The 21689-nt window shown below is 63.0% G+C and overlaps 1 protein-coding gene across 3 annotated transcripts in view; it reads right to left on the bottom strand.

Moving 5' to 3' along the window:
- Positions 1 to 4392: 4392 nt before the first annotated feature.
- The window catches only part of CELSR1 (cadherin EGF LAG seven-pass G-type receptor 1), a 138940-nt gene continuing 121643 nt past the window's right edge, over positions 4393 to 21689 (bottom strand). For 2 of the 3 annotated variants that reach the window (XM_057740839.1, XM_057740841.1), the window contains 11 exons: positions 17272 to 17446; positions 12501 to 12613; positions 12026 to 12105; positions 10447 to 10573; positions 9561 to 9686; positions 9079 to 9173; positions 8714 to 8817; positions 8291 to 8440; positions 7676 to 7906; positions 7199 to 7460; positions 4393 to 5780 (listed from right to left, as the gene is read on the bottom strand). In XM_057740839.1, the coding sequence (XP_057596822.1) occupies positions 5726 to 5780; positions 7199 to 7460; positions 7676 to 7906; positions 8291 to 8440; positions 8714 to 8817; positions 9079 to 9173; positions 9561 to 9686; positions 10447 to 10573; positions 12026 to 12105; positions 12501 to 12613; positions 17272 to 17446 (1518 nt within the window). In that variant the 3' untranslated portion in view covers positions 4393 to 5725. Of the gene's footprint in view, positions 6430 to 7198; positions 7461 to 7675; positions 7907 to 8290; positions 8441 to 8713; positions 8818 to 9078; positions 9174 to 9560; positions 9687 to 10446; positions 10574 to 12025; positions 12106 to 12500; positions 12614 to 17271; positions 17447 to 21689 lie in introns of all 3 variants that reach the window. The other variant, XM_057740840.1, reaches the window with a different exon arrangement.

Here is a 21689-nt window from a genome sequence, read left to right as displayed (position 1 = left end):
GGAGGGCACGTGTCTGCACACCCAAGCACCTCCAGTGTCCCTGCTGTTCTGCTCCCAGTGGGCCCCGGGGTCCCTGGTTCTCTGCCCGCGGGGCCCAGCCGCCTTCTCTGGGTGCCGGGACGGACAAGCCTCGGGCCCCTCCTGCCCCTGACCTCAGACCCAGCACTTGCTTGTGCTCCACGCCAGGGTGCTGAGGGGGCTGGAAGAGCAGCTCCCCCTCTCCTGTGGGTTAGACGGTTCTAGAGCAGAGGCACCGCGCAGCGTCGTCTTCCAGGTGCTGTGCCGATGGAGAGCGCCTGCGGGGGAGTTGCGCGGCCCCCCAGGGCTCAGAAGCCGCTGGTGCTGAGGGTCAGCGCTGCAGGGCCAGCCCTGGGTCGTCACCTGAGAAAGAGCCCCCCCCCAAGAAGGTCACACAAGGGAGGGGCTTGAAGTGGGTGACAGGCACCTGGGCTCCAGCACGTGCAGGGTCTGCGGGCCACAGTGAGGCCTGGGCTTCCTTCTGAACGGGAGGGGAGGCCCGGGGAGGATTTTGAGCAAAGGATCCTTCTGGCCTGTGAGAGGGACAGGTGAGAAGGGACAGGAGGGGACAGGTGGGCTGCGGAGGGCTGGACCAGGAGGGGGTCCAGATGCCCTCGGGTCTCCAGCGAGTCGGGGTGGGTCGTTCTCCAGCACAGAGCAGTCGCTGCCTTGCACGGCCAGTCTCTGCCACCCGGGGCCGAGGGAGGGAGGAGGGCGCGGGGCTGGGAACCCACAGCACACCCGGGACTTGCCTCGGGTCCGGTGAGGGGCTGCCGCCTGCCGGGGTTGGGAGAGGGGCCAGCCTCAAGCCTGGCTCTGTGCCCTGCTGGCCTAGGGCAGGGGCACGGGGCAGGCTGGGCCGCACGGCCGGCTGAGTGTGACCCTGCACCAGGGTGACCGGCTGTGGTGGGGGAGCTTCGAGAGCGGCACCAGCCCCCAGCTCAGCGGTGCCCAGTCCTGGAGTGGCACAGACGCCACTCTGCGGCGGGGGCGTGCGGGGCGGGGGCGGGGGTTGGATCTGGGCTCTGCCCTGGGAAGTGGGCAAGCCCTGCGGGGAGGAGGACGCAGCTCGGCAGGGACGGAGGGCCCGGCCCTGCCCCCACCGGGGGGGGGGACAGAAGAGCCGGAGCCCCTCACGGCCCCCTCCTCCCATTTCCGGGCCCCGCCCTGGGCTCCCTCCTACCCAAGGCCCCACCCGGCAGGGGTGTCCCCAGGGTGGGGCGTGGGCCAGAGCAGACACTGCACAGCTGGTACGTCCCACCCCGCCACGTGGTGTGGCGTCTGAGGCTGTCCCCATGAGCCAGGTGGAGAAACAGCCCCCGTGGGGTGGCGGTGGAGGGCTCGAGCTGAGCGGCTGTCCTGGCCCCGACTCAGGCCGCTCCAGCCAGGCTGGACCGGGGAGGCCCCTCCCTGCCCCGGCTGGGAGGCCGACCACAGCCGCTTTCCACATTGTGCTGGGCGGCGGGGGTGGGCAGACAGGTCAGCAGTGCCCCTGGGGACCCCCAGCCCAGCGCGGAAGCCGGGGCTGAGGCACCGCCTTTGTTCGGCCAGCTCCTAGGGCAGCGTGGAGCCTCCTGGGCTCGGGTTTCCCGGGATCCACGGCCCTGCTGCCGCGCTCGCCCGGGCACCGAGGGCTGAGCTACGGCCCTGTCTGGGCAGCTGCCACAGTGGGAGGAAGGGCGGCCGCAGGCAGCGGGCATGGACACGGGCCCGCAGAGGAGAGGCCGCCCTTCCAGCCTCCGGATGGCTCTGCCCGTCCTGCCAGCCCGATGCCAGGCCTCCCGCCAGGTCGGCCGGGGGAGGCGGGAGGAGGCAGCACAGCCCTGCTGCTGCCCCCGGGTCACCAGGCCTGCCCCGTGGCTGCACCCGGCAGCCTCTGGGCCCGAAGTGCCACCTTCTCTCAGAGGGCACGGCTGCCTCCCGTGTGCCCTCGAGGCCACTGGTCAACTCTGGGAGGCTTCGGGCAATGCCTCAGAGACCCAGCTCTCGCTGTCTGCCGGGGGCACCACCGGGCCAAGTTCATGGGCTGGGCCTCTGGCCTCCGCCAGACGCCAGGGCTGTACCCCCGGGTGGTCGTCCAGGGGCTGGGGCTGAGGGGCGATGGGCTTCCCCGCTCTCCTTCCCACGTGGCACCTGCTGACAGGCCCCGGGTACCCCCGCGCCGCCGACCACGAGAGAGGGGCCCAGGGCCGGGTGCTGCCATGCACTGACTCCCAGCGTGTGTGAACGAAGGGTTGCCCCTTCTCTCCCCTCTGCACATCACTTGCAGGGTAATCGCAGCAAGACAGGCCCTAGAACCCGGCCGGGGCTTCACTCCAGGAAGTAGGGGTCAGCCCCCAGGCTCCGGCTGCCTTGTGCCCACGTCCCGGGACGCCTTCGCGAGCCCTGGACCTCCCTGCACCCTCGGTGTCTACAGGGAGGCGGCCTGAGTGAGCTACAGCCGCGATGTGAGGGAGCGGGTGGGGCCGGGATGTTTGCGTGGCCTGGACGGTGTTGGGTGTTGGGCGTTGAGGTCTGTGTTTTTGCCTGGATCCCGAGGGTCCCGGAGCGGCCCTGGCTGAGGCGGGTGTGGAGGACAGTCATCACGCCCACGGGAGGCCACCCAGGCCCAGAGGACGCCCCTGCTCCCCTCAGCCGGGGGCTGCTGCCCTTCTCAGCGTGTCCCCCAGAAGCAGGGCTTTGGGGTTGAGATGGAGCATTGTGTCACATTCATGGTCGAGCACTCGGACAGGTGAGTGTCAGCAGCTGGTGTGGGGAGGAAGCAAAACCCGAGGAATGGCCTTTGGGGGTGGGGCATTTGCGGGTGGTTTTCCTCTTTTTCCTCCCAGACTTGACCCCAGGGTGGCCCCAGTGTCTGGAGCTGTGTGGCGAACACTGGGGCAAGGACTCCGAGAGAGGCCTGGGTGGAGGGCCTGTGGGCTGAAGAGTGGGGGGGGGTCCCCACTGTTTCTGCTCCCACTGACTTTCCCCAAAGGTGACCCCACGTGGGTGGAAGTGAGGCAGTGCAGGAGGCTAGAACTCTGCAGACACCCATCTTTCTGGACAGAGGAACCAAGAAAAGGGCCCCAGGAGCGAGGGCCTGTGAGGCAGATCCCAGAGAGGAGAGCGCTGGTGGAGTGGACCCCTTGCTTTCTGTATACGCTGGCAGGCGCTGGCTCCCGCCGAGTTGGAACAGGCCCAGAGCAGCATATGAAAGGCTTTGAGAGCAGAAGTGACATAAACCACCCCAAGTCTCAGACTAACCGAGTGGCAGGTGTGCAGAGTGGACCCACGGCAGCACAGCAAAGTCACGGCCAGAGAAGGAGACAAAACTTGCAGTCTGGACCTAACTGCCAGAGGGTTTGAACAGGACCCAGAGGCTTGTGACACAGCAGTCAAAATGTCAATCAAAGATTCAGTTTGAAACTAGCCAAGCATACAAAGAACCAGGAAAATGCCAAGAAAAAAGAAAACAGATTTTGGCCCCAAGGTGACCCAGATGCCCAAATTATCAAAGAACTTAAAGCAGCTATTGTAATCATGCTCTATGAGTAAAGGTAAACACTCTTGAAATTCATGGAAAACTAGACGTCTTCAGTAGAGACATAAAAGTAATAAAAAGGAACCAAATGGAAATTTTAGAACTTAAAATTACAATACTTGAAATTAAAAAAAAAATCACTGATGGGCTCAATAGCAGAATGGAGATTATAGAGGAACGAATCAGTCAACTTGAAAATTGATCACTTGGGACTTCCCTGGTGGCGCAGTGGTTAGGAATCCTCTTGCCAATGCAGGGGGCATGGGTTCGATCCCTGGTCCGGGAAGATCCCACATGCTGCGAAGCAACTAAGCCCATGCGCCACAACTACTGAGCCTGTGCTCTAGAGCCCACAAGCCACAACTATTGGGCCCATGTGCCACAACTACTGAAGCCCATGTGCCTAGAGCCTGTGCTCCGCAACAAGAGATGCCACCGCAATGAGAAGCCCGCACACCACAACGAAGAGTAGCCCCCGCTTGCCACAACCAGAGAAAGCCCGTGCGCAGCAACGAAGACCCAATGCAGCCAATAAATAAATTAATGAGAAAAAAGAAAATTGATCACTAGAAATGATCTAATCTGAAGAACAGAGAGGAAAAAAATAATGAAAACAGATGAACAAAGCCTCAGGAACCAGTTGTGTTCACTGGAGTCCAGAAGGACAGGAAAAAATTTGAAGTGTGAGGTGCAAGAGTCTGGATGGGAAGGAAAGGAATAGAAGGTTCTGGAATGGCTCCTGCTCCCCCAGGCTGTCAGCATCCCGTACACGGTTCCTTTTCCAGGACTGCCTTAGGAAGGTGTGGGAACACGGATGCAGGGGGGTGGGGGGACCAGACAGCAGAAGTACAAACTCAAAAAAAGCTTAATTTATTGTAGACTCTTTCCTCATTTGTGTTGCAATTCCAGTGTTCTGAACATTAATAAATACACATTTGTTAAAAAAAATTCCAGTGTCTAATATCTCTCATAAAGTCTTAAGTCACAAAAATAGGTTTACATTTTTCCTGTCTTAATAAAACTGACAATTTTTTTTTTGGTAACAGTTCTGATCAAATGAAAAACTAAATACATCTCAAGGGGCAAAATCCCATTGCAGAAGGACATGGGGTAATACAAAAGTGGAGTGTTCAAAGACTCAAAAATATTTCTACCTTTTTTTACTTAGGAAATGTCTTCTCAATGGTAAACATTTGAAGGTACTGTTATCCTGTATCTTGAAAAGGCCACTCCTCTGCTAAGTAAGGCACATTTATAATTCATTCAGGTGTGAGGGCTTTGGGATCTCATTTCATTTTTGTATGAAGTGTGTGGTCTTAGACGGGTATCAGGTATGCTTTCCTCTCAGCCCTTAACAATGCTCATATTTTCATCAGAATAACACAGTGTGGACGTCTTTGCATTTTACTTGATTTTCACTCTATTCTGTGGTTTCTCATATTTGGAAGCAGCTGTGCTGACTGTTTACTTGGGCACCTGATTGAAGAACAAAAGCAACACTGAAATAAAACGTGTCTGGATAATTCTGGGCCCCGTTCCACAGCCCCTCGGGCCACGCCGTGCCGACTGCCCACAGAGGGACAGTCGTAGCCAGTCCTTGGTGTGAGTTTCTAAAAAACAGCTTGGTAACCATTGAACAGTGTGGCTGCAGCTTTGTCCCTTCGCACAATTGGCCATTTGAAGCAAAATGAAGTAATTGGTCAGACTCTGGGTGTGAGACCCCCGCCTGCCTGGAGATCCTTGGAGTCTAAAAGAGCTAGAAAATTGGCAGGAAGGAATGTGACATCCCGGAAGACCTCATACCTCCGTCTGAATCGGGGACGTGTGAACACTTTACAATCCCACTGAGAGCGGAGCAGAGGGACAAAGCAATTCCCCACCTGCGGTACCACCGACCGGGAAGGGGGCCCGGGGGGCCCTGCGGGGCTCAGAGGCGGGCCCAGCCAGGGGGGCAGGGGATGACCAGTGTGTGGCTCGTGGCTGTGTGCACCTGCATCCCACACTCAGCAGAGCTCCTGAGTCCCGTCCAGCCCCAGACAGCCCTGTCTCGGAGCCGCATCCATCCAGGCAGGTGGGAGCCGAGGACAAACATCTCTTGCCAACGTGCTGTGCATCCAGGCGGCCACGTGTGCTGCCCACGGGCTCCTGGCTGGAAGCAGCACAGGAACCTCTGTCCAGCGACACTCCCTACACACTTCCCACCTCCGCTTTGCTGGGACTCCGGGCCGACGGTGCAATCTTCCTGACAGAAGAGAGGGAGCGATCGTCGCACAGATCTCCCAGTATGGACATAATCAGTACAAATGCAAAATATACAGAGGTTTTCACCTTTTCAAAGTTCCATACAAATATACAAAAGTATCTACACCTTTGCAACAAAGGAACGTGATCTGCTTTAAGACAAGGGCTGCCTTTGCAGAGGGCTGTGGAGCTACTGGCCCCGGGCCTGCACTGCAGGGAGCTAGCTGCCCGCGGCCCTGAGTCCTGGCCGGCCGGCCGGGCGGCTCCTCTCAAGGCCAGCTCTTCTGCTGGGCCCTGTCCCGGCCAGGCCAGCGCACGGTCTTGGCTCTGGCTGCCGTCCGAGGATTGAGCTGTGCCAGCCCGAGTCCACACTTCCCGTGCCTTGTGGCTTCTGGCACGTCTCACGGGGTTTAAGGGGGCCTGAGCCTCTGGGGCAGCTCAGGGCTTTGTGTCTGGACCTTCAGTCACACCAGTCATGGGGCTGCCCCTGCAGGGGCCCCCCGCCACCAGGACCGGCTTCACTGACAGGGCAGGGGCCCCTCGGGCTCCAAGGTCCGAGAGCGTGAAGACACAGCACAGAGGCCTGGGTGGAGGAGACGGGCTTGTCTCACGGTTTCCTGATGGTTCAGATTGAAGTTTCGTTACTGCCTCTGCGCGTGGGAAGAAGCCGTCAGGCAGGCGGAGGGTCAGCGAGGATGGCCCCTGCCACCCGAGAGGCCAGCAGCTGGGCTGGGTGCGAGGTCGTGCAGGGGCAGACTCCCCCTCAGGGGACAGGGGAGGCCCGGAGGCTCCACGGGGGGCAGGCTCCCGTGTGGACACGGCGACACCGGCAGGCAGGGGAGGGGGCAGGTGGAACCTGCACCCGCGATGACCGGGGCCACGGAGACCCAGGCCCACGTGAGCGTCCTCCACAGGGCTGGCCTCGCACGGCACGTGGAGTACCAAGGTCAGCAACCCGACTCATGCTCCAAGTTTCAGGAAGGCCGTCCTAGAAGACCCGGCTCCCATTCTTCCCGCCTCCCGGGGCCGTCTGGAGCTGGATCCCAGCTCCACGCCTCTGCGGCTGGCTGCCCACCCCGCCCCCGGCCTCAGTCTCCTCCACCACAAAATGGGGCAGCCATGACCCTGGGCCAAGGAGACGATGCTTATGAGATGCCTGGTCGCACGTGGGCTCGAGTCCCAGAATGTCAGGGCTGGACGGGACTCAGGGCTTTCACGGGGTCTGCTCCGCCTCCGGCCAGTTCCTCCTGGCCCCAAGCAGAGGCCCTCTCCTGGGTGGAAGCCCGCCCGCCGCGGTCCCCGGGCCTCTGCCTGGGCGCCTCTATGCTCAGGCCCTGACCGCGGCCCCCGGACTCGGAGCCCGTCCTGTGGACGGGGGCCGCCCCCGCCGCCCCTCCAGCCGCAGCCCAGGCTACTCACTCGGAGCCGGAGCCGTGGGCCTGGGCGCTGCCGGCCCGCACGTTCATGGCCACCCCGTTGAGGTGCTCGCACCCCGGCTCCCGGCACGGCGTCTTGACGGTGATGGCGCTGTCCGGGGCGCGGACCCCGTCGCTGGAACCCAGGGAGGACGAGCGGGAGGACTCGGGGCTCTGCTCGCACTCGGCCAGTTTCTCCCGCAGCCGCGACTTCAGCGACTTCTCGGTCAGCGGCGGCGGGTAGGTGACTTTGTTTTTCAAGATGCCTGGGGCGGGGGATCGAAAAGGTCACAGCCAGGCCGCCTCCGCCAGACGCTGCGGACTCGGGGAGGGACGGTCACGCGGAGCTGAGCGCTCGGCCGCAGGTCCCCCCCTTGGGTCTCCCCGCCGCGCCGGGCGCCACCCCCGGGCCCCACGGACCCCACGCCTTGTCCAGCACGGCCGCTCTGCCCCCCGCCCCCTGTCCCCGGGCGCCCGGCACCTTTTCTCTGCTCGGGGGGCTGGCTGGGGGGCACGGCCGCGGGCCTGGAGCCCCCGCTCTCACGGGCCGGGACACGCTCGCCGCAGTGGTTGCCCTGCTCGTCCAGGTGCAGCTCCACGCTGACCCTGGTCTCCACCTTCAGGCGGGGCGGCTCGCCTGGCTCCTCGCTGTCACTGCCGGCCAGGCTCTCGTCGGGCCAGCCGGCCGGGACGTGGTTGGCCATGGCGTCCACTGAGGCACAAGAGGGACCCTCAACATGCAGGGCGGCCGCCCGCTCAGCTCGGCGCGTGTCCCAAGGGGCGCGGGCCCACGCTCCCCGACCTGCAGGCCTGGCAGGGCCACGCCATCCGGGTGGAGACACGGAGGCTCCGGGAGGGAAGTCCCGAGGTGGGATCGCAGCCTCGAGCCCCCCGGCACCCCACCCCGGGAGCCCCGTGCTCCTGCAGCCGTGGGGTCAGCTTCCTGGAGTCCTTGCCCTGAGGGCCCCACAGAGACCCCCAGACCCTGCCTGTGTTCTGCAAATGGGGAGCGGGAGCTATCCTTCCTGCCGCCGTGGCTCCGTCCTGGGGCAGGCAGCCACGGCCAAGGTCCACTCCGCACCAGCGGCGCACTCACCTCTGGGGGTGCTGTGCACGGGGCCCTGGGCCGGGCCCCACTTGTCCTCAGCCGCGACCCCGTCGTCCTCGCTGTCAGACGAGCGCGAGGAGGCGTACGAGCTGCTCCGCTCATCCAGGGAGAGCTCGCTGTCCGAGTCCGAGTCGTGGCCTGCGGGGTGGGCGGGAGGGACGGCGCTCAGGAGGGGGCGGGGGCTTCCTGCCGGGGTCAGAGCGGAGCCACCTGGGCCCGGGAACTGGCGGGCGGAGGGTCCCTGCTGATCCTGCCCGTGTGCCGTGGCCACCTCGTCACGGCTGTACGTTCTCCGGCGCCCCAGGGGGTCACGGGGCAGCTGAGAGCCAGCAGGAAGCTCTTGCCCACAGCCTCCCCGGGAGGGGGACCTTGTCATCCCTGACGGGAAACCACGCCCCAGGGGACACGCACCGTGGGGCTTCTTGGTGCTCCTGGGGACAAAGGACGAGTCTGGCTCCCCGTGGGCGCCCTGCGCCGGCCCAGAGGACACGCTGGGCTTCTGGCCCCCTTCGTCCCTGGAGGTGGTAGAGGGTGGGTGGGCTCAGCACCGTTGTGCAGGGGGACGCGTGACTGGCCACCCGCCATCACCCAGCGCCTCGTGCGTGTGCCAGGGCGGCCACACGGGGCTCTGGAAGGTTCTCTCCCTGAGTACACGGATAAACACGTGTGCACTCACACGGCTCCGGATGGAGACGACGAAGCCCGCGTTTGCTCTGAGAGCTGGACCCCCGCCCCCCGCCCCCCGCGACCACAGCAGGGGCGCCGGCCGGCCTGACCTGACGGTGCTGTCCAGCGAGGCGGTGGACTCGCCCAGGGCCGTGCGGAACATGTCGGGCTCCTCACCGTACGTGTTGTTGCAGTTGAGGGAGCGCTGGGGGAAGGGGGCTGGTTGTCGCCGAGCAGAGGCCACCAGGGCGTGGAGGACGGCTCGTCCCCGCCGCAGGCCCCCGCGCAGCACCCCGACTGCGCCCCTGCCCGGCACAGACCACGGCGGCCTGGAGGCAGCGCCCACCACCACTGCTTTTGGCCGGGATCCCCACCGGCCGCGGGGGAGGGGCAGCTGTGACCGGGACAGACCCCACCCAGTCGACTCTGCTCGCTCCCAGGGCTACAGGGAGGGCTGGATGCCACGCTCTGGGGGTGGGTCTGTGATGCCCCCTTCGTGGGGGATGCGAGACCAAGAGGCCGTGTCTGATGCTGGTCTAGACACCCCCGTGGACCCGGCCCCCAGGCCCCGGGGTTCCCGGGTGCCTCCTACCGTCAGCAGGGTGGCCCTTGTGGTGGCCGAGTCATCGGGGTACGGCTTCTTCCCGGCGAGCACGCCCTTCAGGTGTTTCCGGACCTCCCTGTTGAACACGCAGTGGAGCAAGAGGACGGCGAGGCCCTGCGGGCAGGGGAGCAGGTCAGTGCCAGGCTCGGCCTCGGGAGAGAAGCCAGGGCCTTGCCGCTGCCTCGCTGTGCGCCCGCCTGCCCGGAGGATGCGCAGAGCACAGCTCAGCTACGCGGAGCCGACGGTGTCCAGAGCAGACGTGGCCGCCGCGGCTGTGCAGACCCCATCGTGGCCCATGCCTGGCCTCCAGGGGCTTCCTATTTCTCTGGGTGGGAGACCTGGTCAGGGCAGTCAGCATGCCCAGTGCTAGACGGCCCCCTCCCAGGACCCAGCCCTCGGGCCATCTGGGTCCCCAGTGTTGCATCATTCATCATGGTCCATGGTGTGGACTGTAAGTGGCCAGCACCCTCCTGGGGACACAGTGGCATTTACACTGGCCAGGGAGGGGCTGAGGGCCTACTGGCTGAGCAGTGGACTGTCCTGACAGACACAGGAGGCCACGGAGCGGGAGTCCCTGGGAGGGCTCTGGACAGAGCTGCATTTGGAACAGCAGGCTCCTTTCTGGTGGCGGGACCACGAGGCTTCAGCATAACCCCTGACAAACTGCACTGACACTGAAGGACAGCCACGGTGTGGCCCTGCTTGTCCAGAGAGCAAGGACATCACCTGGGCGCCGGGTCAAGGATCTCCCCCGGGACCCCCTCAGGGCCACCCGGCGTTGGGGCATTACAGATAGGCAGCAGCACAGGGGACCCCTGAGCTCACCAGGGCTGGCCCAACAGGGCCCCACCAGGTCACTCTGACAGCTGCCCACCTGTAAGCAGCTGAAGACAGCGAAGAGGTAGTGGAAGGTGAGCACGTCGCTGTTCACGGCCAGCAGCCCCAGCAGCCAGGTGGCGCTGATGAGCAGCAGCAGGAGGAAGGCGGTCCTCAGGAGGGAGCTGGCGGAGGAGGGGGCGCGGGCGTGACTGCAGGGCCCTCCCCCCCGGCCCTCCCCCCCACCTCTCCACCTGTCCACCGTCCATCCCTCCCTCCGTCCACCCGTCCACCCCTCCACCCATCCATCCGTCCATCCGTCCACCCCTCCACCCATTCGTCTGTCCATCCATCCATCACCCACCCTCTTCCCTTCCCACACCCTTTCCAAGCATCTACGACGAGGCAGCCATGGGCTCACACAGGGGAACAGACAGAGCTTAGCAGGGAGGAGGCGAAAGGCAGGTAAGAAATTAAAAAGCAATCAGGTAAATAAGACACTAGGAGCCAAGACAGGTCAAAAGGCCGTGACTCTGAGGGGCCTGGTGCACAGGCCGCAGGAGGAGGTGGGCGACGAGAAGGGGGTGCGGGCTCCCAGCGAGGGCTTCCTGCTCTCCGCCCCTGTCCCCAGCTGTGAGGGGGACGGTGATGTGCATCCCGGGGGGGGGGGGGTCGTGGGGTCGTGGAGGGGACTGCAGGTGTTGACGTGAGTCTAGCGCGGGGGAGGAAGCGGTGGACGGCAGCGCGATGACCAGGCTGGGCACCCCACCCACCCCCGCTCTCCGCCCCTCCACGGCCGCTTCAGACTCTGCTCTCCCCGGCCGGGGGTCCGGCACCCCTGCGGCCCCTCCTCGAGCATCCTCCCTTCCCTGGCCCCCCAGCTTGGGCCGCCCGGCCCAGCAGACACGTGTCCTCCTCTCCCCTGACCCTCTCGAGGCTCCTGGACTCTGTGCTGAGCTCTCCCGCCGCTGGCCTGCCTCCCCCAAGGCTTTTCTGTGGGTCCCCTGCTCTCTCCCAACCTGAAAACACTGGAGGCTCCCTCCCTGCTGGGTCCCCTCTTCCCGTGCTGCACCCTCTCGCTGGGCGCGCTTCTCCACTCCCACGGTGTCACCCCCACCCTGTCTGACTCCAGGGAGCGTCCGGGCGCCCTGGCACCTCCCCAGCCGTTGTCACCGTCCCCCTCCCCCTGCCTGTCCCAGGCAAAGACAGGCGTCACTGCCACCCTCTCCCCTCAGCGACTCCACCACAAACCCTCTGGATCCTGCATCCTAAATGTCTCTTGGACCCGAACACGCCCCTCCCCGGTCGGGGCTGCCATCCCAGCCACCTGCCCAGCGCCCCTGTGCTCAGCCTCCCTCCCTCTCCTCCACGATGTCCAACTAGATGGAGACTCCGCTCCGCACAGCCCAGACACGTGCAGACGCGGCGGCCCCTCCCCACAGCGGCCCCTGGACCCCCACTGACGTGGCGACCATAATCCCCTGGACCGGCCCGGAAAGCCAGCAGCTGGCCGGCTGGGCGACGGGCACTTCCACGGGGCCCTGCCCGGCATGTGAACCAGACGGACGGGGATCTCGGGGAGGCGCCTTGGCTCCACATCAGGCCCCACCCACGGGCCGGGTTTAGTGCCCACTTACACGACCCGTTTTCTTTCATAATAGTGGCGCTTCCGCTGGCAGGAAACCTTCGCAGACAGGACAAAAATGACGGTGTTGACCTGCAAAAAAAACCCGAATAGAAAAACCCAAAGTCCGGTGCCCGCTCTACTGTACTGTCACAACAGGCCTTCGAAAGCCAGAGGCTCCTGAGGGCTTCAGCCCACGCCTCGGGAGGGGCCCTCAGGATGAGGCCTCGGGGCCCAGGAGCCCGCTGTGGGGGCAGGCTGAGCCGTCTCACGGCGGACGTGGACGTCCACCAAATCCCGGAATCCACGGGTCTGAGGATGAGGCTTCATCACCGCGAGGTCAGGCTTTCCTGGCCCGCCCAGGTGCTCCGTGGAGCGGGTGACCCATCAGCCCCAATCCCCATGCAAGCCAACGCACCCGCGGGGCCCCCGGCCTCCCAGGCCCCGGACAATCCGGGGCTCTGAGAACCCCGCCCCCCGGCACTCACGACGATCGCTGTTCCGATAGGCCCCGCGAAGCTCCAGATCAGGGTGTCGCGCAGGGACAGCCAGCAGAAGTCCGGGTTGCCGTAGCCCTGGGGGTCCAGGCCCACCGCGAGTCCTGGACCACAGGGAGGGGAAGGGTGAGGGCCATCCCCCGGGAGAGAGCCCCTCTGGAGGGCCAGCCCGATGGGGGTGGCCACAACTGGGGTGTTCCCAGCCCCGCAGGCAGGACCCAGGGCCCTGGCATCGTCCTCAGAGGGAAGGGCGGGGGGCCCAAGATCAAGAGCCGGGCATGGCAGAGGCCCAGGTCCCCTCCCCACAAAGGCCCTCCAGGTGCTGGACTCAGGTCCGCCACGGCTACGACCTGCTCCTGGGTTCACCCCACAGGCGGGGAGCCCGCCTGGGCCAGGCTGCTGAGGGAGGCTGGACAGAGACGGAGGACGGAGGTGATGGGCAGGGCAGGACCAGCCACAAAGCACGACGGGGACGCCCTACCCTGCTGGCCGGGCCACACAGAGGCCAGGACACGGTGGTGGGCCACAGGCGTAAGGGAAGAAGGACCGAGGGCAGGCACACGCCGCACGTGCCACACGCCTGTGCTCGCACAGAGCACACACGCCGCACACACGCGCACACACCCCAGGGATCGCCCACCGCTCCAAGGTGCTACACGAATGAGGAGCTCCCCCTGTGACCCAAGCCACAGCCGTGGTTTCCAAACATGTCACAAGCTAGAGCAGGACTTGTCCTTGCAGAACCGTCAAGGTGAAGCCTGGCGTGGCTTCTCCAACACAGGCCTTGCTTATCAGGGCAAAGCAGCAGCCGGCTCCTCACCGCGGCCTCCCCGGACCCGGCCAGGCCTGCCCCGCGGGCCCTACCCCCTTGCTTAAGCCCCGAAAGATCAGGTGTCCCCATCGACTGCGCAGAACCCTGCAGTGACTTCCCACTGCCCTCGGGAGACGGACGCGGGCATTTCTGTGGCCTTCCAGGTCCTTCATGGCATGGCCACAGCCACATTCCAGCCCACGTGGCACCCCCACCCCACCCCGGCCCAGCCTCGGGTCAGTCCCTGCCGGATCTCCCACATGCTGGGCCCTGAAGGCACACTCCCTGCCCAGCAGCCTGGTTCCTGTGAGCCCTCCAGTGCAAAGGGTGCTTCCTCCAGGAAGCCTTCCTGGCCTGCCCGTTCCCCCGCACCCAGATGAGAGCAGGTCTCACGCACCCTCCCCCAGCTCTGAGCCCACCCCTCAGTACAGGGTCTGAGGAGGAGCCTAGAGTCAAGTTCACCATCATGAACACCCATCTCCCCTGAGGGGTGGGGCGACTCCTAGAAGACACAGTCTTTGCTGTTCTCACTCACTGCTCTGACCCCGGGCCTAGAACGGAGCCCGGCTCAGAAGAGGCCCTCCACGAATGAACGAACGAACGAACGAGCATGTGGACACACGCACACCCACGATCCCCGGTTCCTGGGCAACTGAGACTTGGGGAGGGTTGAGGAAGGCAGCCGAGGAAGTGGCCTGGGGCCCCGTCCACCCAGCCCCTGGGTCCCGGAGGCCCAGCTGGGTCAGGCCCCACGCCCTGAGACAAGGGCTGTCCCCACCCCAGGGTCCCGTGGAGGCCCCACTCCGCCCGAGGTGGCCACACAGGTGGAGATGGAACGTCACCCCCCCGCCCCGCCACAGACGTGCAGGGACAGGCAGAGAAAGGTCAAGGGCACCCGAGACGCAGGGGGCAGGGGGACTAAGGAGGTGGCGGGCACACCAGCCTGGGGGCACCTGCACCCGGCCAAGCCTCGACCCTGCCGAGGTCGCAGGAACCGCCTGAGGTTTGTTTGCAAGAGGCTTAGGTGTTAAAACAAAACGAAACGAAACGAAACAAGACAAAACAAGTTAGGGGAATTCCCTGGTGGTCCAGTGGTTAGGACTCCCTGCTCCCACTGCAGGGGGCGCGGGTTCGATCCTTGGTCGGGGAGGTAAGATCCCACATGCCACACTGCGAGGCCAAAGAAAAAGCAAATGAGGAACGTGAACTATCTGAATTCAGATTCCAGAGCCGGCTCAGAGGCAGCGGCATGTCACCACGTGGACGGACGGGCGGCGTCCCTGCCCAGATCGCGGGTCCTATCGGAGGAGAACGTGGAGATGAGAAAGCCCCGCGAACGGTCCATCTCCTCACAGACAGTCGTCCTTGTCCTCAGACAGGAGAGCTGCCGTGAGGGGCTGCTTCCTGGTGCCCCTCACTGCGTCCGCTGGGCCAGCCCGGGGCCAACAGCGCTCGTGACATGAACAGGGGAGTCAGTGCCTCTGCTCTCAGGTGAGGGCGACCCCACTCAGGGTGACCGTGTGCACACGGCTCGGGTCCACCTGCGCGGGAGCCCTTAGCGAGGTCTCGGGTTTCTTCTCTGAAGGCCCTGTGTCCACTGGGGGCTCAGTGTGGCCGCGGCCCCCGTGGCCTCCCGTGCGGCTCCCCAGGGGCAGGCTGGCCTCCGGAGAGCCCCACTCAGGGCCCCTCGCTGCCAAGGCGGTGACTCCCGCTCCCCCTCCTCTGTGCCCTATGGTGGCGGGTTGAACGGTGTCCCCTGAGAAGACACACCAAGTCCGAACCCCCAGAACCTGTGAGTGTGACCTTATGGGGAAATAGGGTCTCTGCACATGGACGTACGCCGAGGACCTATGATGAGGTCATCCTGGTTTAGGGCGGGTCCTCCCTCCAGTGACTGTGTCCTTAAAAGAGAGACGAGGGGGAGGTTTGGACACAGACACAAGGCGGGAGAGGCTGGAGGGACGTGGCCACAAGCCCAGGGCAGCGGGCAGCCAGGGGCCAAAGAGGCAGGCAGGTCGGCCCTCGGAGCCTCCGGAAGGAACCAGCCTCGCCCACACCCTGATTTTGGATTCTGGCCTCCAGGCCTGTGACAGAATGAACTGCTGGGTTTTTTGTTTTGTTTTTGATTTTGTTCTGTTTCGTTTTTTAAAGCCCACCAGCATGTGCTACTTTGTCTTGGAAGGCCTGAAATGAAAACACCTGTGCTTAAACCTCACCCCATGCCGGCACTGACATCACCTCCCTGAGCCTGGCCCTCGGGTTGCTCATCAGGGACTGAAGTCCATCTCCAGGTGGGGTCTCACCTGTGTGTGCAGCGAATCCCTTTCCCATCACCTAAGATCCCTGCCTGTGGGCAGCCGGTCCACGGGGTACCACACTCTGAGTTTATTAGGGGCACCAAAAACCAGACAGCAAACTTTAACCCTTCCTTTTGTAAGATAAGCAAATCGGCAAATAATTCTGATCTGACGTCTTCGTTTTTCTTCAAAGAATCTGACGGAAATAAAATCCGACATGCTGGCTTCTGCGATTAATTTGCTCATTTTAAAAAACCCAAATAATAACAGAGGCTCTGGGCGGACGAACGACGAAATTAAAGGCAAGGGGAGAGCCCTGAGTGTCCAAGCACAGCCAGTTCCCTGCTTCAGGGGTTCAGCAGATGGGCAGTGGGGGGGACTCCAAAACCCGCTGCTCCCAAGCCCTCATTCTTCCTGGACTTTGGGGCTCCGGAGCCCCTGAATCAGCACCTTCCTCATAAGCTGACCAGAAACTGCACAGAAACACGGGGCGTAGTGTGTCTGCCGTGTTCCGTCTTTGGGTCAAGAGGAGGCAGCTGCTGGTGAGGGAGGCCCCACCTGCCCCCCTCAGCAGCCCTGGATGGAGGTTACAACAGCCCATCAGGCTCCCTTGGAGCCCAGGGAGAGGTGTCACAACAGGGCAGCCCAGTGCCTGAGTGGGAGCAGAGTGGCCTCAGGAGACCAGTCGGTGATGCTACCGTGGAAACCCCAATGCACCGTGACCTGCCCTGGCTCCGACCCCGGGTCGCTGCTGGGCAGAGCCGCAGGCCAGCATCTGCCCCTTCTCCCGCTGCCCCTAGCCTCAGACTTCATGTCTGGATCCCTGGAGCCCAGGGACTGCTGAGGAGGGAAGGTGTTGCTCTCCCTTTGTGAATACAAGTGGGGATCGTACCCCATAGGAAGCAAATTTGACTTTCTGGTATTTAGGAAAAGTATACTGAGGAAGTGCTGCTGTTCTGTCCATTCATTAACTCATGCTTTCATCCACCCAGCCAGCCATCCATCCAGCTATCTATCCATCCCTCCACCCACCCACCCATCCATCCATCCACCATCCATCCATCCACCCACCCATCCTTCCATCTCTCCTCCATCCAACCATCTACCTACCCACCCACCCATCCACCCGTCTCTCCATCCACCAATCTATCCACCCATCCAGCCCGTCAGCCACCATCCATCCATCCACCCATCCGTCCCTCCATCCAACCATCTACCTACCTACCCCCCATCCACCCACCCATCCACCCGCCTCTCTATCCATCCATCCACTCACCTATCCAACCACCCATCCAACTATCCATCATTCACCCATCTATCCACAAAGTGGGTAGACAAGGGAGTGTTTATCTGTTAGGTGCCACAGATGAACCCTGAACAGAGCTGGGCCCAGCTCTCAAGGAACTCACACCTGCCAGGGGACACATCCCTATAGCGGGCGCTGAGTGGTCACACTCGTGTGAGCAGACGTGGGTGCAGGTCCCCCTCCTCTGCTGAGGAGGCCCAAGAGGAGGGCAGAGAGCTCTCCCGCCTGCACCCGGGGGCACGAGTTTATCCGACGTGGGTTCCTGCATCAGCAATGCCACGCGGGTCCTCGGAGCGGCGGTCGGTCCCGGCCCGGGCCCCCTGGCGGGGCTGCTCCACGCGTCCTCACCTGTGACGATGGCTGGGATGCCCCAGCCCACGACGTAGTAGAACCTCATGGGCCCGGCGTCGATGTTGCGCACCTCGGTCAGCATGCGGTAGACGTGCAGGCTCTCCACGAAGGTCCAGGCGAAGGTGCTCATGTACACGTAGTGCAGGAGGATGGCGATCACCGTGCACAGGAACTGCGGGAGAGGCAGCCGATAAGCGCAGCCCACGGGCCACGGCCTGCACCGTGGATGGAGACGGGGGGGGGGGGGCACAAAATCGGGCCACATGGTGCACGTGAGGGCGTGCAGGTCTGAAAAGGGAGAGCAAGGCGGTTGTTTGCCCTATCTGCTTCACCCAGGAGCAGCTGAGCGCCACAGTCCCAGCGTCTCAGGCTCCCGATGCGGAACCCAGGTCAGGGAGGGCGGCGCCTGGGGGCCGGGGACCCCCCCCAGGGACCCCCCCCCAACCCAGACCAGCGCCACGAGCGAGCACAACCGGGAGTGAGGGGTGGGCAGAGCCTCCAGAGCTTTCATTAGAAGCTGGAACTTTTATTTTCACTTCATGGCTCCAAGTTTTTAAATGCTGACATTTCACTTAAAGTTAAAAAAAATAATCATGAAAGCAGGCTGCTCAGGCTGTGGCCCCAGACGGTGACCGTGGCCTTCACCCACCACCCTGGCCTTCGTGCGGGTCTCCAAGGTCCAGCGGATGCGGCCAGAGGGAGGGCGAGCCTCAGGCCTCGTGGCCTCGCCGTCATATAAGAACGAGCTCATTGCGCCTGCCCTGATTTAACGGAGCCTCTACCTCCCGCAGAAGAAACCAGAGATGAGAGCCTCTGCTCTGTTTCTGGCCCCGGCTGGGGGTGCTGTGTGTCTGGCCAGTGGCGGAGTGCGGAAGAGAAAGCCAGCCTCCACGGGGCAGCTGAGGGTCAGCTTCCCAGCCTCCGGGGGCCTGAGTCCCTGGGCACAGAAGGTGGGGTGAGAACATGAGGAAGGTGGTCGTGGGGGCCTGGGGACACTGTGGGATCCTGGGTGTCCAGCCTGAGGTCGTCAGCGCAAGTCCAGTCCCAGCTGCCCCACCTCGGCCTGGAGCAGCCTCACCGGCTCCTCCTGGGAGGGGCTGGCTGCCCAGCAAGGAAGTCCACCTGCTGGGAGACGTGAGCAGGTGGACCCCTCCAGGTCCCAGGAAGGTGGACTGGCAGGAAAGGAGAGGGAGGAGGGAGGGGAGAGAGAGAAGAAAGCCCCGTGGCTCCCCCGGTGGGACACACCCCCAGCGACATCCTGTCCAGTCCTCACTGCTGTCCAGGCAGCCCGACCTCTCAGGGTCTCAGTGTCTGTGCCAAGGAGACACCCCCATCCCAACAGACACAAAAGTAGGAGAGAGAGGCAGTCCCAGGGCCCAGGCTCACTGGGAACACATGTGCCACCTGTAGCTTAAGACCACCTCGACGGGCCGAGTTCTCTCCAGAAACAAAACCCCAGAGATGCGGGAGGGAACCATTTTAGCCTTAACATTTGCCAAATAGATTACAAAGCAGGAGCTCAAGGAGAAGTCACAGCAGAACCTTAGGTGATGACTGGAGACACGCCCTCTGCCTCAGATGCCGGACAGGAAACGGGTTCCGCGCTTAGCAACAGGCAGAGCGGCCAGCCTAGCCACGAAGGGTGAGCCCGGGGCTGGGTGAACCCACACCAACCCCCAGCCCGCCCCGTGCAAAGCACAGTTGGCTCAGCAGAAGGAAGAAGGGTGAGGAGGCTGGTGTGCTGCCTTAAATAATGTGAAAAGTAAACCCACAAAACAACCTTGGGAAAAAAAAAGTGTCAGAAATGGACATTTTAAAAATGCAACGGGGCTGTACATGCAGGGACTTCTGCACTGAAGGTACTACCTTTTCCAGAAACAGAACAAAGACAAACACTGATGCACAATAAATCATTTCAACCTGCCAGTAATCCGGGAGATGAAAAACCTCGCCCAGAAATGGGACTGTGCGTTTACAGAAAACCCATCAAAACCAGGCGCCGTGCCAAGCCCCAGAATTAGTGCGCGGCATTCCTCCTCCTCTTCTTCGTGCTCACCAGCGCGTGGAGGCTGCAAAGCCTCCTTCCAGGCGGTGGATGAGTCAGTGCTTGAAACCAGCGACAGCATCTGCACATTTCCCACGCGGTACTGAGTTGCAAGGAGTGGCCTGTCACCAGCTCTCCGTCCCTCTGTTCAGACCACTCAAAGGCACCTTGAAGGGTGTTGCGCTGAGTGACGCAGCCTCCCGCCCCTCCCCCAGCGTCACCTGGCCGGCGACAAGGACGCACGGGCAGGAAGAGGGGCGCTGAGCCTGGCGGTGCAGGGGGCGGCCCACCGGTCCAGCACGCCGCCTGCCCTGGGAGCCTGGCAAATGCTCATGGGCCCGTCCTCTGTGCCAGGCCTGGGGCTCCCCGTGTCCAGGCTGGCGGGTGGCCAAGGTCATCACGGGGCCCTCTCAAGGTTGTCGGCCTGGACGCCCTGCCTCTCTCCCGAGCATCCGCCTCTGGAGGGCAAGCTCCAGCCTGCAAGGGGCCCTGGCCAGTGAGCCGGGAATGCCGCCCGGGTCTTTTTATTCCACGTCCTCTCCGGGCCGTCCACTCCCACAGACCCACGTCCTGTTCTTGCGAGGGCTGCCTCCCCACGCTCAGCTCCGCCCCTTCCTCAGCCCCAAGGACCAGGTGTGTCCAGCCTCACCCAGACCTGCCACACCTGTCTGTCTCCGTCTCACCTGGTCGCGCCCCCTTCTGGAGACTCGAGGCGGCGTCCCTCCTCCTTCCCCTCCCCCCACGCCCGCCTGGTCCTGACTCCTGCCCTTCTCCTCCTGCGCTGTCCTGGCCTCGGCTCCACCCACCAGACCTAGGAAGACGCCATCCCGCTGCCTCCCTGACCTCCAGTCTCCGCTCTTCCCACCAATCTTTCCTGTCGCCAAGGTCCTCTTCCTAAAACGCAGAGCCGGTCACAGCTCCCCGTGGCACAAGGCTGCCTGCAAAACAGAGATGGTGCTGCCTGGCCAGCCCCGCTGTCCCTGACCAATCTCAGCCCCTCCCACTGGACAGCGAGTGGACGGTCCTGCTCAGCCACTCTCTGACCAGGCACAGCTCCCCACCAGCCACCACGGTGCCGTTTTGGCACCGGACACTCCTGTACCACCATCCACGTCTGTGCCTGAGCGCGGGCTCCGTAGGCAGAGGTGAGAGTGCTTCCAGGGCTGGGTCTTTGGGAGATTTAATAGTGACAATCACTCGTCCTCACTGCACTGACGATGTCAGCTACGTCAACAGCATGTAGCAGCTGGAACGGCCCACTGAGAAAGTAAGGGCCCATCGCTCACCATGGGAAGAGATCGGGATTAAGGTGAGAGGAGTCACTAAATATGCGCATGTGACGGTCAGCTGGCCTCATATCTCCCCGGGGCCTTCAGGGTCACCATTCAGGGATGGACAGTGAACTCACACACACAGTGACTTGTCTGCCCTGGGCCAGGTCACTCAACTTTGCCGGCCCCGGGCTCCTCACCTGTCACCTGTGGGCAGGGATGTCGCCACCTCCCAGGGCCCTGTTTCAGTGAGCCAGAGCGTGTGTCTAAAGCCTTGGGCACAGAGCCTACACCTCTGCCCTCACCCCCAGCAACGTGCTGTGACCCTCGCATTCTGAAAACCCTCTCTGTAAAAATGAAAAATCACTTGCAACCAGCTGGGAATCAAGCCACAAACCTCCCTCCTTCCTCCTGCTTTTCTCTCCCCAGGGATCTCGGCCGTGCCTCCATCTCCCCCTCCAGGGCTGGTCCCTGCCCCACTCCCCAGGGACCTCGCCCTGGCCACCAGCCACCCCTCCTCCCTCCTCCCTCTGGAATTACTCGGGCTCAGATCTCTCACATCCCACAGAAGCCCCCCTCGCCCCCGCCGCCACTCCGGCTGCTCAGCCTCTCCTCCCTCTCCTCTCTCCTCCCTCGAAGCCAAACAACTCCAGTCTCTTCCAGGGTCTGGGCTGCAGTCATTTCCACCCACTCCTTTGTAAGTTACATTTTAAATACGCTGTGGCCGGTGGGCAGGAATGCGACTGATTACATACACCTACCTCCTGTAATAGCCAGCTACCTCGCCAAACTCTTTAATTATTTCTTATAACGTGTCTGTAGATTGGTTGGGATTTTTCTGTGAGGTCCATCATACCAGCTATATTATCTAAGCAGGGGCCTATGTAACACCCCATGAACCCACGTGACACCCCAGGAGCCCACGTGATCTGGGGTGGCTTGAGCAAGACACCCCGTACTTAACCCAATCACACGGACGTTCACCGTTCCGCCCCCCCAACCCTCGCCAACAGTTCTCAAGCTCTTCTCTTGTCAGCCCTGCTGACCCACGACTGCCACATCACTGAGTTCCGGGCCCATCCTAAACACCTGGGCTTTCA

Source organism: Hippopotamus amphibius, chromosome 7 (genome assembly GCF_030028045.1).
Source record: "Hippopotamus amphibius kiboko isolate mHipAmp2 chromosome 7, mHipAmp2.hap2, whole genome shotgun sequence".
Lineage (NCBI taxonomy): Eukaryota > Metazoa > Chordata > Mammalia > Artiodactyla > Hippopotamidae > Hippopotamus > Hippopotamus amphibius.
The sequence above is the reverse complement of the archived record's forward strand: the minus strand, read 5'-3'. Positions and strand labels throughout refer to the sequence as shown.